The sequence below is a fragment of the Engystomops pustulosus genome, chromosome 7, assembly GCF_040894005.1.
Source record: "Engystomops pustulosus chromosome 7, aEngPut4.maternal, whole genome shotgun sequence".
In the NCBI taxonomy this organism is placed as follows: Eukaryota; Metazoa; Chordata; class Amphibia; order Anura; family Leptodactylidae; genus Engystomops; species Engystomops pustulosus.
Window position 1 is genome coordinate 146759180 of NC_092417.1, and position 17746 is coordinate 146776925.

At 37.9% G+C, this 17746-nt stretch overlaps 1 protein-coding gene across 1 annotated transcript in view; it reads right to left on the reverse strand.

Moving 5' to 3' along the window:
• LOC140070978 (mucin-5B-like) overlaps nt 1-13834 on the reverse strand; it is a 29746-nt gene extending 15912 nt beyond the window's left edge. Inside the window, exons 1-25 of the mRNA XM_072118150.1 lie at nt 13677-13834; nt 10899-11030; nt 10688-10750; nt 10099-10360; nt 9897-10011; nt 9718-9808; nt 9059-9165; nt 8455-8671; nt 8104-8229; nt 7790-7907; nt 6006-6144; nt 5759-5866; nt 5029-5098; nt 4802-4939; nt 4555-4719; nt 4124-4218; nt 3301-3427; nt 2799-3054; nt 2624-2670; nt 2362-2462; nt 1672-1823; nt 1441-1579; nt 1242-1352; nt 552-731; nt 231-470 (exon numbers count right to left, since the gene is read on the reverse strand). Coding sequence (XP_071974251.1) covers nt 231-470; nt 552-731; nt 1242-1352; nt 1441-1579; nt 1672-1823; nt 2362-2462; nt 2624-2670; nt 2799-3054; nt 3301-3427; nt 4124-4218; nt 4555-4719; nt 4802-4939; nt 5029-5098; nt 5759-5866; nt 6006-6144; nt 7790-7907; nt 8104-8229; nt 8455-8671; nt 9059-9165; nt 9718-9808; nt 9897-10011; nt 10099-10360; nt 10688-10750; nt 10899-11030; nt 13677-13737 — 3360 coding nt within the window. The 5' untranslated portion in view covers nt 13738-13834. The remainder of the gene's footprint in view (nt 1-230; nt 471-551; nt 732-1241; nt 1353-1440; nt 1580-1671; nt 1824-2361; nt 2463-2623; nt 2671-2798; nt 3055-3300; nt 3428-4123; nt 4219-4554; nt 4720-4801; nt 4940-5028; nt 5099-5758; nt 5867-6005; nt 6145-7789; nt 7908-8103; nt 8230-8454; nt 8672-9058; nt 9166-9717; nt 9809-9896; nt 10012-10098; nt 10361-10687; nt 10751-10898; nt 11031-13676) is intronic.
• Between the last annotated feature and the right edge of the window lie 3912 nt (nt 13835-17746).

Genomic DNA, 17746 nt, shown 5'->3' on the forward strand with positions numbered 1-17746 from the left:
TATAATTTATAAATCATTTATTTGTGCTTTATGCTTTGCGTGTCCCCCATTTTCTATGGTGTGTTATTAAATTCCATTGAGATAATGCCCGGCACACACAACGACTAAGCTCCGTGACTACTCCCATTCAGACCCCTCTTTCAGTGTTAACAAAGGATTGGGCACTTAGTATCCATTAAGTCTTTCATGTTCTGCTATAAGAGGGACCTAGGAAGAACCCAAACACATACCTGAGCATGGCAGGCAGAAAAGACTTGGCTGTTGATGATACTACATTGTTTCTGTGCCCAGGATTTCCTGTATGGGTTGGCACTGCAGGCATCTTTGGGTTCTTTGGCATCAGGACATGTTGATGAAATCTTCCAGCTGTTTCCAAACTCCATAACATCTCCGACCACAGACATACTTCTTGTGGTGAAGTCATTGTTACCGTTTCCATCGTAATTACCACACAGACCACAAACTTGACCCTGTGAAATTGATGTATATAATTTATGGTATATAGTAAAACTATTGACTTATGTTATGATTGATGTCCAGCAATGTTTTACCTCAAAGTCTTTGCTGATCTTGATGAAGATACTGGTCTTTCTGTCCCACATCAGGATGAGCCCATTATCAGTTTCAATGACAAGGTAGATGCCCATGTGTCTGACTTTGTATGGAGGAACGCCTCCGATGCCTCGTTGTACTACATCGATGCGCTCATTAGTCAGGATAATCTCATAGCTCTGCAAACAGAAAATTCAACTTTAGTTCATGTAGAACTTCTCCCTTTAGACATCAAGAAGACAACCCAGATCTTCAGATGGCTACCAGCTCAAAGCACAAGCAGTCTAACCTCTAGAAATTCTAGAAGAAGTTCTGGTTGGCATTGCATTTTTACTGCAGTGGTAACAGATGATCATACGCGGATTTTTTTTTTTTTTCACCAAATTTAAAGAAGGCAGAATCTCAATAGTGACACAATTGTGTAGCTGATTTTAGCATAACACAGCTCAACATCACGTTTCTTATGAAGCTGGTCATCTTTAGCTAGATCAACTCACAAAAAAAACTGTAATAAACGCCTCAACTACAATACAGTGATGGGCCATATCCATTAGCACGAGATTCTCTCTGCTTCATAGATGCCATGTTGGAGTCCCTACATTATGACATCCCCTATAAGAATTATGGACACAAGTTCTCCTATCTAGACAACCCTCTAAATTGGACTTTCTTATATATGAATGTCTTACCCCCAGGAAGACTTTGATGCTCTTTGAACAAGTAGTTCCAGTGGTTCCACATGGGATGTTCTCGGTGATGACCCTGAAGGTGCTGCTGTTTCCTCCTTTGCCGCAATGATCCTGAAAATCAACATTTAAAATTCAATGTAATGTAAGTGGCTGTATAGTATATACAGTAGCTACAATAAATCCTTTATAGAATATTTACCTGGGCAAGAGTATATTCACAGTCTCCATTAAAGCTGTAACGTTTTCCATCAAAGGTAATGTAATGTCCATCACCATACACAGCACAGGTGGCCAGACAGGGATCATTGGTACATTGCCACATTCGATCCTTGCAGGTACTAGTAAAATACAGAAGATATTGGAATTTGCTCTTCTCACTCTCTTTAGGTTTGGTACTATTTAATACTTAAGTAGAGCTAAATTCTCATACCAGGTATTGCATTTCATCTTAATCTTCTCGCCAGGTTGATATGTGGCATCATTGTGAATACATGGGCATTGATCTTCCTTGATGCAACCACCTTTACCATCTGAGACCAGTCCTGCAGGACACACACAGCCGGACACGCATTTTGCACTATACTGTAAGACATAAACAATAAATAGGTGTTAAAGAACAATGTATGGTACAATATAGATCATACTTTGCACACATTTAGCAAATGAACCAATATCCTAGGGTACAAAGTTTTATAGTTTCACTGATCTTACAGGAATTTGATATCCTGTAGTTGTTGTGGAAGCCACTTTTTCACTATACCACTTCCATTGTACATTTAACTCCATTATAAGACAGTTACCAGTTTGCGCCACCTGGAGGTGACTGGAGGTAGAGGGAATATTTTAATTTAACACCTATACCTATGCAGTGATATACAGAACTCCACTTCAGCAATTCTGCAGCAATGGATCAGTAGGTATTATTGACCACTGTGTCATTCATACTTGAAAATTAAGGACCCCCTTTCTTGTAATCAGTCGGGGTCCAAAAAGTTGGACCGCCGTCAATCATGTACGTGAGGATGAAATCAGGCATATCTTGTTCTAAGTAACATTCATATAAATTATTTCTGGTATAATCCGATTGTGTGCCTTAATCTAAGTTGTCAGGAATACTCACACAAGCCATGTCCAAAGTCTGGCAACTCTTCTGGCATTCGGCACCTTTAGTTCCCACTGAAGCATCCTTGCAATCCAGGTAAACCATAGGAGCAGTACATGCTGAAAACACAAGAAATATATGGGAATTTGGGAAAAAAATCTAACATTAGAAACATAATAAATAAGTAGTGCAGAAAGGGGAAATAGGTTTGTGAAATTTTGAGAATGTGCAAGGTTTTGGATACCAGGAGGTAGACCCAAAAACAAATTGCTATAGTTACCTGGTTGAGGGGATCCGATACAGGTGAGTTTTCCTTGGGTGCAAGTGCTATAAATAGAAAAACAAACATGGTGTATATATATATATATATATATATATATATATATATATATATATATATATCTATATGAGATAACCAATGTCCAAAACCCAGATATTTCTCTTTTCACACTCACCACATGATACCATTTTCATGGATAACCTCTCCATTAGGCACGGCAGTGCCCTTGAAGTAACATGGACAAGCTTCAGCAGGAATACATTTGCCACTGTCATCCATGTAGTGGCCCTTTTCACAAGTGCAACCATCCACAGGGATGAACTTGATGCTACAGGTGACATCAGGCTCGCTGAGGGAGCGGCATGTAGGCTGGCAGGTGCTGGTAGAGTAGGTGTAGGTCAGTGTTTTGGGGCAGTTGTGCATGGGTGTAGCTGGAGAGGAGTAAAACATTGCTTGAATTAGGATATAATGGAACTCACAAAAATAATGCTATGATATGATACATGGAAAGGTAAGAGTACTCTGAATCAAGTAGGGACAATTTTAAAAGTCACATGTCGGTATACATCCCAATAAAGGAAAATACCAGAAGCAGTAAATGCAAGTTCCTGGAAAGAGTTTTTTACAGGAAAAAGTTGATTTTGGATTCATTCTACATCTTAGTATGTGAGACTTACAGCAAACAGTGCTTCTCCATCCGGTTATTATCACTCCTTTGATAGCACAGGCTCGGACGTAGGATGAAAGGGATGCACACATGCATGCTTCACTTTTCTCACAGTTGCAGGTGTCAAACATACAGTTCTAAGAAGAAACACACCATTATCAGTCACTATAAGTGATTGCTTTATCCTTTGCAAGACCTCTTATTGTATTGGAGCATTTTGTGTCCTACAATTTTGTAAACAATAAAAGGCATGACATAGCATATTATATACCAAAAACAAAAATGCACCCAAATGAGGGACATCCTTGGCAAATCCTATACAATACGTCATAGATGAGTGTTGATAGAGAAGATCTATGGGACAAGTTGCGTCCATTGAGACTTTGTGTTGACCATGTAACAATACGTTGGTTTTGCTTAGAGAAGCAATAGACACCAATGATACCAGACAAAACCATTATGGGGAATTATCCTTGCCTTCTCTGACAGATGTCAGGTGGACAAGACATGTATTAAGCCCCCTTTTCAACAGTTTTAACAGAATTCTGCACCACACACCATTTTTGGGTCTTATTTTCTGTAGTCTCCGTCGGAAAGACTATAGACTGGTCTAAACAGGTTTGACCAGGTGGGGATTACGTCCCAAGTGTGTATAGGCCAGAGTGTATATAGCACGGTGTGCATGTTGTGTGGGGGAATATTAAAAATCAGTCTTAATAAATTCCCCCACTGACTATTATGGCGTCTAGTGATTTTACTTAATGGCGGAGGCTCAAGTGCAAATGTGAACTTAAATTAAAGAAATATTCAGCCTAAATAATAAATGAACTTACTTGTTGGTAAACAGTTGGATCAACTATAGAATGACAGGCAGCGAATGGACCAGATGGATCGGATATGAGACCACACCAATGCAGGGCATATTTCTCTGTATAATACAAATAAAAAAGGCATCATAGTCCTACAATAGTTAAAAGAATGCCTGCACGTTACCTAAATATAAGGAACGTTAAGACTGAATTATCTATTAAAAAAAAAGTAAAAAAAAATTCAGTAGCAAAACCTTCAACAGACTGCAAGTCACAACACATCTGTTAGTTATCCCACTTCCAGCACATCCATTATCTTACAGAATATCACAATTTTTTTCCTAAGATGGTAATCTCCTACTTATCTTCTTGAGATGTGTCAAGTGAAAGAAACAAGTATTGTAGAAACTCTCTACAATATTGAATGCATGTATGCTATTTTTCACAGGTCTTACCATTTTCAACACTGAGGGAGCATGGATCTTCATAGACATTCTTAACATTTGCACAGTCGGCCTGAGTCTTCCAGGTGTTGGCGAAGGATGCAGCAGTACCTTCAATGACTCCACTGATGGTCTGGAAGTCATCAGACTGTTTGTCATTGAAGTTTCCACAAAGACCTGAGAAGAAAAAACGTCTATAAGAAGAATGTCTCTCATAAAGGCACTAAAAAAGCCCTCATTGGTGAAAAAACAAACCTACCGCATGTCTGACCCTTGAAAGCTGGATTCATAACCACATAAACTTGCATGAATGGTGTCAGCTGAGCCACTACTTGTACTCCCAGTTTTGTCTCCACAACAATGTAGAATGATGAAGGTCTGAAGATGGTGACATTGGCTATAATTAAAAGGGGGATAATTAGAAAAAAATATCCATGGCAGTTGACTATCATTTATTACCACATCATTTCAATGTTATATTTGTACCTGCAGACCACGGGAGCCGAGTATAGATGCTGTTTATGAAGACACTGCCACAGGGCTTGATGACAATGATCTGTTAAGAAGACAAAAAAGGTGTAAAGAAGAGGACAATGTAATGGAGATAAGTTATTATTCCACAGAAGGTGCTTTTTTTTAGGAAATACTGCCACTTATTTTACTGTTGGTCCTACATGGTGGGAACCACAACTGATCACAAGAACATTGGGACTGAGACTTCACATGACATTGATAACCATACATAGCCATGCTTCTCAAAAGAGTGCCCTAGTCTGTTAAAATTGGGGCCTCCCGTTGGTGTGCTTTCTGGGAGTGACCTACCATAACCTAAAAATATGGGCAGTGCCTTAATTCGAGGCAACATCTACATGAAGATTGTATGTTCTTGATGTGTTTGCCTTCTGACACACAATAAGACATTGCCAATATCCTAATTTCAATCGCAGATTGTGAGCACCATTGCAGAGTGTGCATTATAAAAATGTATGTACAACGTGGAAGAATATGTCACCACTATATTTACGGTACATAACTAAAATAGTTGAAATATCCCTTTAATTTTAACAATTAGTGGATTAGCGGGGAAGTAACAGAAAACATATCTCCTACATAATAATATGGTAGCAACAACGTGAAATATTTGTAGCAACAATACTACCAAATTATAAATATTGGTTGTAGGTAAAAAAAAGAGCAGATTATATAAGTCACTTACTAACTCTCCATCGAGGATAATGGTAGCGCTCTTTAGGCAAGTCTCACTTTCAGTTAATCCGCATTTGCGCAGCTCAGTCAGTACGGTGAAAGCACTTCCTTTGCAGTCCTATAAGAGGGGGCATTGAAATTCAGTGTCAAACAAAATAAAGGAACTTTGACAAAATGTATATCATGATATATACATAGCTAAATATGTACCAAACTGATACTAGGGACACTTACTACATAAGCATAGAACTACTTACCTTAGTCAGGACATAGTTACAGTCTCCATGTATGTTGTAATGAGTTTGATCATAAGTTGTGATGTGTGATCCTCCATCGATAGAACAGGTTGCAGGGCAAGGTAGGTCATCGCAACTCCATCTTCCTCCAGAGCAGACACTGTGTAATAAGTAACAGGATTAAGGCACAATATTTTATGAATACAACCAGTATTTCCTTATTTTTCTATTGCTTTCTGTCTTTGATCCTTCTTTCTGGTTGTGTAATGTAATCCCATGCCAACCCCACTGAGAGAGATATGTCTTTCTACTTTTTAAGGCGGGCATTATATCTAAGGCATCAGGTACCATTATGTTTAATAAACCTATATGGACTGTACTACAAAGCTTCTTTACATGTGAGGGGAAGGTGTTAATTCCTATTAATCGTTAATTATCACACACACCGTTGATCATCAGACACACTCCTGTCACACAGTAGTAATGAAGGAGATGACAGGGTGGCCTCTGTGACTATGATGGGGTGGATTAAGACTGCCATGGGCCCTGGGCTGCCATTATAGCCCCTACAAGCCTGGAATGGAGAAGGATTCATTTCTGTAAGCTTTACTTCTGTGTTTATGGACCTATGAGGGACCTTCAAAGATTCTAAAATGTGTCCATGTGTATTGTGAGAAGGAACAGATATATTTGGATTTTATAGGTGAAGGTCCTTCTTGGTATAAAATTTGGTGGGTGATTTGGGTGGCCATGGGCCCCCTAGAAGGCTTGCGCCCGGGATACGGCCCAAACTGCTTATGTTATAACCCACTACTGGACCGTTTATTTATAGTATCTTTTTAGAAGGATAATTATGCTGTCCTCTAGAGGTGGTACTGGCTGGAGATGCTCCGCTGAGGCATCATGTGATTGACAGGAGGCCACAGGAAAAGGGAAAACAAACAATCAAGAAAGTGTCTGATATGTATCTCTCACAGTCTTTTCATATATATATATATATATATATATATATATATATACCGGTATATATATATATAACTTTAGGTTGAGGGGTGAAGTGAAGAAAAACAATGAATGTTTAGCTTAGGGAGTACTTCTTTAGAAAAGGTATTACTTCAGAAAGTAAGGCACAGTTATATTTTTATGCTCACTCTTTATATATCCTGTTATCATTCCGAATAAAACAATAGCAATTCTAGTAAAAAAATTTGCAACAAAAATATCGAAAAGTAAAGCACTGTCCTGTGTAAGTGGCAGGCTAGATCTCCGTAGTACATAACATGTTGGTGGTTAAAGGTGGCCTTCTTCCAAAATGTGTAGAGCGGAAAAAGCAATGTGGATAATCTCCAAGAACAAGTTCTTATCGCTTTAAACCAAAGTCAATACTCAAAAGATTAGAGTTTAGCCGCAAACAATGCATATCAGGGTGGTGATTTGTTACAAGCCCTCAATGTCATATCACCTATCTATTAATCAAAGAGGGGAGTTTGCACTTAATCACCCAATGTTTGAAGGAAGGGTGTTGCTATTATTATTTCGAGTGCTGGCTAATATTAGAATTGGCGGACAATTCATTTCATACACCACCCAGTCGGTAAGAGGGCAGCACTTTTACTGATACTTTGGTTATAGTCCAGCTCTATAGTATGACTATGAAGATACTGATATTGATTCATCTGATATATTTTGAACCTATATCTGGCCCTGTAGATTATTTCAGTCCCACCTTCTGAATAATGATTTGAGGTAGCACTAGGTAATACTAGTGTAATTTTTTTCCCGTTAAAGTCATAGTTTATACTCACCAAGTGCTGCAGGTTGTACTGTATGATGTTCCAGCAGCATAGCTGTTACTATTGAAGGTACATGAGCACTTTTCAAGTGGGACACAACCAAAGTTGTTGATGTCATCAAATACAGTTCCTATAGGAAATAGCAAAATGGCATGATTTCTCTACGGGAACAGAAAGGCTCTATACATCTCAAAAGGTTCCTCAGAACCCTTTTAGATATTTTTCAGAAGACTACTGCATATGTTGTCACTTTACCAGTGTTCTTATTGGGACCATTCAAAGAAGGTTCAAGGGGACTGTTTTACCAACTCTCAGAAGATATATACCTGGAGGACAGAAGCAACCTTCTAGGCAGTGGTTCTCGCATAAAGTGCTCCTCTCGGGGTTGGTGCAAGTGTCAGCACATGGTGATCCACATTCCTGGTATTGCATATTGTATGGACATGATTTAGCTGAAAGGAAGGAACATTAGATCAATGTAAATGAAACATCACTAATGAGTAAGGTCAGAGTTTCCACCATGGAGCCTCTTCCACTGTTATAACAAAAATGTGAAAAAGTGAACACTCTAGATTTCCAAAACTTAGTATGAAGCAGAAAATTCCACAAAATTATGTCTAGTCGCTATTAAACCAATAACCTTGGACTGTAAAAACATGAATGTAAAAGATACTTACGGCACAGATCTTTCGTTCTCCAGTTCTCTGGTTCACCTCCAGCATGAGCACATTGTCTTGAGTACTCGGCAAAAGTGGTGCACAAAAACACAGCAGTGAGGTTGCCCTCAGATCTGCACAGGTCTTGAACGCAAGCTTCAATGTATTTCTCAACAGCCACAAGTGCATGGCACTTTGCAAATGCTGCACCCATAAGAACCGACTCACAGATGTTCTCCTATCATAAACAAATAGAGGAAATTGAAGACTTCTGAAAATCAATGCAATTGACTTCTTGTTTCATATAAATTCCTTTAGAGTTTTTCATGTTGTTGAATGAGAACCAACAATATGATTTTTTTCTTAGAAACATATAGTTTCTGAATAGCGGATGAACATCTGCAACATCCCCAAAGACCACAATGACTTCATACTGTGACTCACAGAAATGCTCCCAAAGGGTGGACTTTGATATTTAATTTCCTCATCAGAACATATAAATATACATATGTATATAGGTTATCCTAAGTGGACAATGACTCTGTAGTGTATATATAGGAGATTCATGAAATAATAGGAGGAGTTGGTATAATTCAAAGTCAAGAGACAAGAGGTTTCTACTTACGTAATCAGTGCAGTTGCTCTTTGGTGTAGGAAGAACATCACCGCACTGTTCAGTGGGACCGTCCAACTTCTGTAGATTTCCAAACTGAGATTCTGTGATTTGGATTCCTGAGGGGAAAAATATTATAAAGTAAATCCAAATGTTTTTTCTTTGTTAGAAGAAACATAGTATTCATATGAAAAACCTTACTTAACGAAAGTCCACTACCAGGGTTAAGGATTTGAACTAAGCACAATAACATGCAGGTGAGTGCCCCAGCTGGCAGGATCTGCTCTTCTTTTAGCTTCTTATACCCTTGTTTTTACAAAAGAGGCTTTAAAATGTATGCAAATGTGCCTCAATTAACACATATGGATCCCGGAGCCCCTCAGGCTCATTTGCATAATTTTTAAAGCCCTTTGTTGGAAAGATAAAGGAATCAGAACCTAAAAATGGAAGATCTTGCCAGAGGGGACACATACCAGCATGCAAGCGTGTTTCGTATACAAACTTTGATCATAGTGGTAGCTCTCCTTTAAAGGATGTTGGACATCTACCAATATATAAAGTTGATCCATTTTCAGAACATTTTTGTGGGAATATAGTAGGTGGATTAAGACAACAATATAACAAGCTCCATTTGATAAAATTATTTTGCCAAAGAAGATATAAAATCTAACCGTTGGAAATGAACTCATTGTGGATTGAGATTCCATTGAAGTCCCCACATAAACCACAGGTCTGGTTGGCATATTTTTCATCCAGTTCCAGCTGTACAAAAAATACAAAAATAAGAGTTAATCTTATAAATAAACCTTAGATATGTTAATATTCAGAGATGTCAAGTCCATATTCTTACCAGGAGACTATCATCATCGTTCCACATGAAGACCAGGCCAAGCTTGGAGGTCAGAGAGAGATATACACCATGTTTCTCAACCTGAATGCCAGAACCAGTGAATGGTAGCTGAACACTGGAAACAAACCGGAGATAAACAGTTAATGAAACACATGACCTGTCTATTTTTTAATGATACAATGGAGAACAGAAAGGAACTCACGTTTCCCCATTTACAGAGACAGTGTTGTGATTGATCTGCACTGCAAGTCCATCAAGCTTCATGCTGATCTTGTCAATGACTGGAACATTGTCCACCACGGTACGACGGATTTGGATGTTGAAGTCCTCATACGTGCTCTTGCAATGAGATGCAAAGATGTAGTTGCAAGTACCAGGGAAGTAGAATCTGTCTCCATCAAAGTTCTTGAAGTGAAAGTTTCCCCAGGTGCTGCAAACTCTGTTGTTGTGAGCTGTGTTGATAGCTGCAAGTAAGAAACTTTGTTAGCATACAGATACACTTTGTTTAACTACTGTCAAGGTTTGCATTTCGAGAAAAAAGGAGGACACAGGGAGTGAGTGGAAAGTGCTACATGGGAAGGGTTGAATGGGCATCTGATTACCACAACCGTTATCCAAAATCTTAAGAAACAGGAGTGATCTCAAGTTCCCAATTTGAGATAGGACCAAATGTTATATATGTTGTATAGCATACAAGACTGAATAAATAATGTATTATAGGCAGAGATAGGAAGGGATATGACAATGTTTACCATACTTTTTATAATACTACTATAATCTCAGTGACTTACCTCTTACTACAGTGGTTGCTTGCACTGGGACTATCGAAACTCTTGGAGGTCCAGTTAACAAAACTGTAAAAAACATTAGTTAAAATGTTAGGAAAGCAATGAATAATGTTTGATATCAGCCTCATTTATACACTATATTTACCATATCTGTTAATGGAAATAGTATAGTCCTGTTAATAGTGGCTTGATGCAATACACAATTGGCACTTACTTGTTGGTTGTTTGACTTGTTGTTTTACTTGTTGTTGAACTTGTTGCTGCTGTTCTTGTGCCTGTCCTTGCAATGTCTCATCAACGGTGTAGTCAACGGTCTCATCTACAGTGTAGTCTGCATATTCCTGGGCTATATTAAAACAAAATAAGCATATACTTTATTAAGGGGAACTGAAACCGAGTACATATTTTACACAAAAGGTAAAGGTATCTTTAAAACCCTGAATACTAAATTAGAATTTTATTAAAGCTTTCAACACAGATTTTGATGTTTGCCTAAGGATTAATTGAGAAATGGAGACTATGAATATGTTATAACACTATCAACCTCTACAATTAAATTGCTATTGCGCCTCATGTAAAGTCATGGAAAGTCTTTGCTAAGGTCTTGGATGCCGATCTTGGCTCCAGCAAATATGAAATATATTCAATAAAGGAGTACAAGTGTCCATGTCCTATCTTCAAACCTAACTCATTACTTGGAATGGAGTTTAAAGGGCCACTTTACTACATGTTTTTGTAATGTGTGTGTAAGTGTGGGGGACAGGAAAGTAGGTCATATATACCAATATCCATCTATTAAAAGTTCTGCACTGTTCCTTGGGAAGAAATGTCTTCTATCTCATCAGGCTGAATGGGATCGAGGGTGATGGGAACTTTCCATGACCAATCTCCCTTCCTGGACCTTAAGCCTTATTGTTAATTCTGGTTCTTATGACAACCCAACATTTTTAAAATCCAATTGTCACGAAGACCCCAAAAATTTGGCTGGGGCTACAATTATAAAATATACAGTTCTGACTTACATACAAATTCAACTTAAGAACAAACCTACAGAACCTATCTTGTATGTAACCAGGGGACTGCTTGTATCTTGGTAAATTACCTAATATCCTGCCCCCAACACTTACATACACATTACAAAAACTTAAGGTAAAGTGGCCAACCCCTTTAAAGCCGTGATATATCTTACTAAGTACATCATTTAAGGATCTATTTATAAAATTCAAATATTTTCAGTAGATGACATGCAAGAATCAATGGCTCAAAAATAATACTAATGTGTAATGTGCTCACAACTCATTAACTAAATTGCATAAAAATTTAGACATAAAAACAGTATTTCTCCTGCTGATCACTGTGGGTTATAGGACTTTCCTTCCTATGACCATTTTCTATATAGACAGTGATAATATCACATTTCTGTTTTCCAGCGAGTTGTCATCACATCTGCTCGCGACTCCTACTGTCAGGCACGAGACTCTCTTTCATTGAGATCTTAGCAAGAGTTTACATACTATGTACACAGAAGCAGAAAGCGGAGCCTCTCTTGGTATTGTCATAGTGTTTTAAAGATATACACACATAGGTGATGACTGGCGAATCATAATATATGAAAATTGGATCCCTCTCGCCCTACGGTAGGTATTGGGGAAGAGAGAGATCAGAATGTTGGACATGCTTGGAATGATGAGCTGTCAATGTAAATGTTTGACAGCAGTTTCTGACCCTTTTACATTCAGGACATATAGAAATGACCCTGCTGAGTGTGCATGTGTGTTATTAGAGTCAGAAGGAATAGTTGTTGGATGAACACAGCTTTTTAAAGTATATGGCCAATGTCAGAAAGAAACAGAATATTGTACATCAACCTCCATTGTATTGCATTGTAAAGATTTATTCTTCTTTTTCTTAAAGGAAATCTACCACCAAAATCCATCATGATAAACTAGGGGCACTTACTCATAGATCCAGGCATTGTGACTGTGGTATTTGTTTTATATATGTTATCCGTGGCCTCTTTACTTCTAAAATCAACTTTTAAAATTATGTTAATGAGCCCCATGGTGATCTGGCTTTACAGGATATAATAATCTCTCACCCTTCCACTGCTATCTCAGCACTAGGGTTATAACAAGTAGTCTTCACTGTACAAGTGCTGAGGAAGCAGGGGGAAGATAAGACACAATCCAAGAGTCTGTTAAGCCTGATAATGAGGGGCTAGGGTCCACCTCATTAGCATCATTTTAAATGTTGATTTTTAGAAGGGATAAGAAGATTACCATAGTCACGGTTCCTGGATCTATGAGTAAGTGTCCCTGGTCTTTCATGATGGATTTTGATTGTAAATTTCCTTTGAGATTTTTTTTCTATTCTTAGGATTTTCTATTCTTGGGATTTTAGATACTCTTTTAGAAGAAGGGCGTATATTTATCCTCAGCTTTGCTATAAATACTCCTACAGGGTTAGTCTACAATCTCTGCACACAGGCAATAAAGTTATCCGTGTTTTATAACACGTAGCTTTATAACCATACAAAGATTTAATGGCAGACACGATGCAATATAAAAAATGTTATCACAAAAGACAAACTAACTGTGAACACATAGCACAACGATGTATACATCAGGTCATATACAGTGCCAATGGAGAAAGTACATAAGGAAATATGATGATCTGTCAAAATCAATGAAATGAAATTGATATTATCTGATACAAATTGAATTGGAATGATATAAAAATATATCTGTGATCCATAATAAAAAATATATATAATAACCCTGATCATTTCATATACAGAATCTGTGTATTAGAGACTGACACTACCATATACACATCAATAATTTCAAATTTAGAAAATTCTTAAGTGATATGTATCATATCAGGATTTCTACCCCATAATCCTAACAAATGGAATTTGATTGATAAAAATGCAATATCTAAAATGTTAAGGAATATGTGTTTGCAATCTCCTGGGAAAAGACAGAATACTTACCATTTATAGGGCTCAGGAGGACTAGTAGGATCCACAGCGGGACCCTCCGGAAGGTTCCCATCTTCTTAGTAGCTGTGACCAGTTTAGTGGAGGGTAGGCAGGGAACGGGTTGGTCAGTCTTGTGGTGATCTTTATATACACCTGTAAAGGCAGCTTGGCACAGTGCCAGGATTACTCCACACAGGTAACCTGGGAGGAGCCGCAGGTCTTTCCTCTTACTACAGGTGCACAGGAGGATGCTGGAATTAGGTGTGGACTGTATGCTGTATGCCTGCGTATGTTTGGCTAGGTACATGCCTCTCACACATAACCCTGATGGTCTTTAGATTAGGATTATCCTCTGCTCAGTATTACTCAGTGCTCCACTCATTGTTAGTATATGATATGTCTCTGTTAGAAATGTCTTCAGGTGATTGACTGGTAGTATTGTTATATGTGATGCACTGCACCTCCAACATCAAATGTAATAAGTAAATACATTGGGATAGATAGAAGATAGAAGATGTATAGATACAGGATACATACAACAGATAGATGATTGATAGATATGGGATAAATAATAGAGAGATGATAGATACGAGATCGATGGGATCCACATAGAGGATACAGAAAGATGATTGATAGATATTGGATATATATATAGACAGATAGATAGATTGATAGATAGATGATTTGTAGATAGATGGGTAGGTAGGTAGATAGATAGATATGGTAAGATAGACAGATAGATAGATATATAGATAGATAGATAAATAGATAGAAGATAGATATATAGATAGATGTGAGATAGATAGATAGATGTGAGATAGATAGATAGATAGATAGATAGATAGATAGATAGATAGATAGATAGATATGATAAGATAGATAGATAGATAGATAGATATGATAAGATAGATAGATAGATAGATAGATAGATAGATAGATAGATAGATAGATAGATAGATAGATATGATAAGATAGATAGATAGATAGATAGATAGATAGATAGATATGATAAGATAGATAGATAGATAGATAGAAGATAGATATATAGATAGATGTGAGATAGATAGATAGATAGATAGTTGTGAGATAGATAGATAGATAGATGTGAGATAGATAGATAGATAGATAGATAGATAGATGTGAGATAGATAGATAGATAGATAGATAGATAGATAGATAGATCGATAGATATGATAAGATAGATAGATAGATAGATAGATAGATAGATACTTGTAGAAATTACAAACAGCACACTTAAAAAAGAGGAGAAGAAGGTGGGTGCAAGCTCACTGAGATCGGGCTACGGATCCTCCAGATACAAATGATGCAAAAGAATGTAAGCAGCACTCCAGGGCGTCAGGTGTCAAAGGTGAAGTAGATGAAGTTTATTCCATGTTTAAAGGTACAGCATAGTACAGCAGCAACGTTTCGGCTCAGAAGAGCCTTTATCAAGCTTGATAAAGGCTCTTCTGAGCCGAAACGTTGCTGCTGTACTATGCTGTACCTTTAAACATGGAATAAACTTCATCTACTTCACCTTTGACACCTGACGCCCTGGAGTGCTGCTTACATTCTTTTGCATCATAGATAGATAGATAGATAGATAGATAGATAGATAGAAGATAGATATATAGATAGATGTGAGATAGATAGATAGATAGATAGATAGATAGATAGATAGATAGATAGATAGATAGATCGATCGATATGATAAGATAGATAGAAGATAGATATATAGATAGATAGATAGATAGATAGATAGATAGATAGATAGATAGATGTGAGATAGATAGATAGATAGATAGATAGATCGATAGATAGATATGATAAGATAGATAGATAGATAGACAGACAGACAGACAGACAGATAGGTAGATAGATAGAAATGATAAGATAGATAGATAAATAATTAATAAATAGATGATTGATTGATTGATTCTGGATAAATAATTGATAGATGATTGATAGATCCGGGATCGATAATAGCTTGATGATAGATAATTCATAGGGGCAGATGTATCTTTTTATGTGTATTATTTTCTTTTTTTGTGTGTTTTTTTTAGCCCAAGTATTAATAAATTCATAACTGCTCGAAGGAAAAATGCTGGTCCAATTTGCAAGTTTGAGATACATCTGCTCCATAATATATTATAATATAAGGCGACAATCACACGATGTATGCCCGCCGAACCGGAGTATGGCGAACATACATCGGCGCCCGGGAGAGGAGGAGGGGCGCTGCTCACCCCTGCCCCTCTCCATAGGAATACGCGGTGAATGGTGCCGTATTCCGGAGAAAGATAGGACATGTCCTATCTTTCTACGGGCTATGAAACGGTAAGGTGCGGCCATATGGCGCCGTGAGGCCATAGTAGTGTATGGGGGATCTATATACGCCGTGTATACATCTGCCGTATATACGTCCCTCATACGTTCGTGTGAATGTGGCCTAAGATATATAGATGTTCAATATTTATCAGGATCCTGTACATGGATTGAGACATTCCAACAGAGTAAAGGACTTACAATCACATTTTTCTATCTTAGTCTATCCCGGATTTGCACGCACCCATTCAGTTTGATTACCATCTAAGGCTACGCGTCAGCGCCCAGGAGAGGAGGAGGGGGTGAGCACATGGTATTAGGGGGAATGATAGGGCATGTCCACACGTGCGGCACCATACTGCTCCCATACAGCATGCTGCCATTGCCGGCTATGGGGGACGTATATACGCGGTATATACGCCGGCTGTATATACGTCCCCCATAAGTGTGTGTGACTGTAGCCTAACTCTGCTTTTTTGGACATTTTGGAAACATATTAGTAGAGTAGGTGATCCAGGGGTTTTGTAGTCTAAAATTATTGATGACCTGATGGAATGGTGAGCAAACTAAATCCAAGTATTACTGGTAGTAACCAGAACATTGAGGGTTAAAAGTCTGCAGATATTTTTCTTTACTCACATTAGAGTTTATGGTAATGGGTTTCCTATGTACATAGTACATTACTATAGAGATGTGACATCAGGAAAAGGTCCCTTCGCCAGGGAAATCCATGTAATATGAGTTTTCTATGAAATAAATGTAGGCTTTGTACTGTGTTGAATGGCCGATCTGATTTCTTTGCAACTACTAATTGCTTTAATAATTGCTAGACACAGCAACTGATCAACATCACCAGAGAGTCTACTGTAGCCTATGGGGCGGTAGACATAATGGTCATTAATGTAGTAATAATGCTTTTGGCCTATGCTATTTCAAGTACTGAAACTATTGTGATAAAACACCCATCGAAGGGATCAAAATGGCAAAAGTGAGTACACTTCTCCATTAAAGGTGATATATATACAATTTTCTTAAACTATATAGCGAAATATGTCACTTTTTACTATTCTTTTTATTATCTTTTTATTTTGTCAAGGGAGGAGATAAGATGTGACATCATCTATTGTCAGTAGTGATGTTATGATGGGTCACTGTTATCTATAAAGAGGTCATTGTACAGGGAGGGGGAGGAGATAAGCTGTGACATCATCTATTGTCAGTAGTGATGTAATGATGGGTTAGTGTTATCTATATAGAGGTCATTGTACAGGGATGGGGAGGAGATAAGCTGTGACATCATCTATTGTCAGTAGTGATGTAATGATGGGTCAGTGTTATCTATATAGAGGTCATTGTACAGGGAGGGGGAGGAGATAAGCTGTGACATCATCTATTGTCAGTAGTGATGTTATGATGGGTCAGTGTTATCTATATAGAGGTCATTGTACAGGGAGGGGGAGGAGATAAGCTGTGGCATAATCTATTGTCAGTAGTGATGTAATGATGGGTCAGTGTTATCTATATAGAGGTCATTGTACAGGGAGGGGGAGGAGATAAGCTGTGACATCATCTATTGTCAGTAGTGATGTAATGATGGGTCAGTGTTATCTATATAGAGGTCATTGTACAGGGAGGGGGAGGAGATAAGCTGTGGCATCATCTATTGTCAGTAGTGATGTAATGATGGGTCAGTGTAATCTATATAGAGGTCATTGTACAGGGAGAAGGGGGAGGAGGTAAGCTGTGACATCATCTAT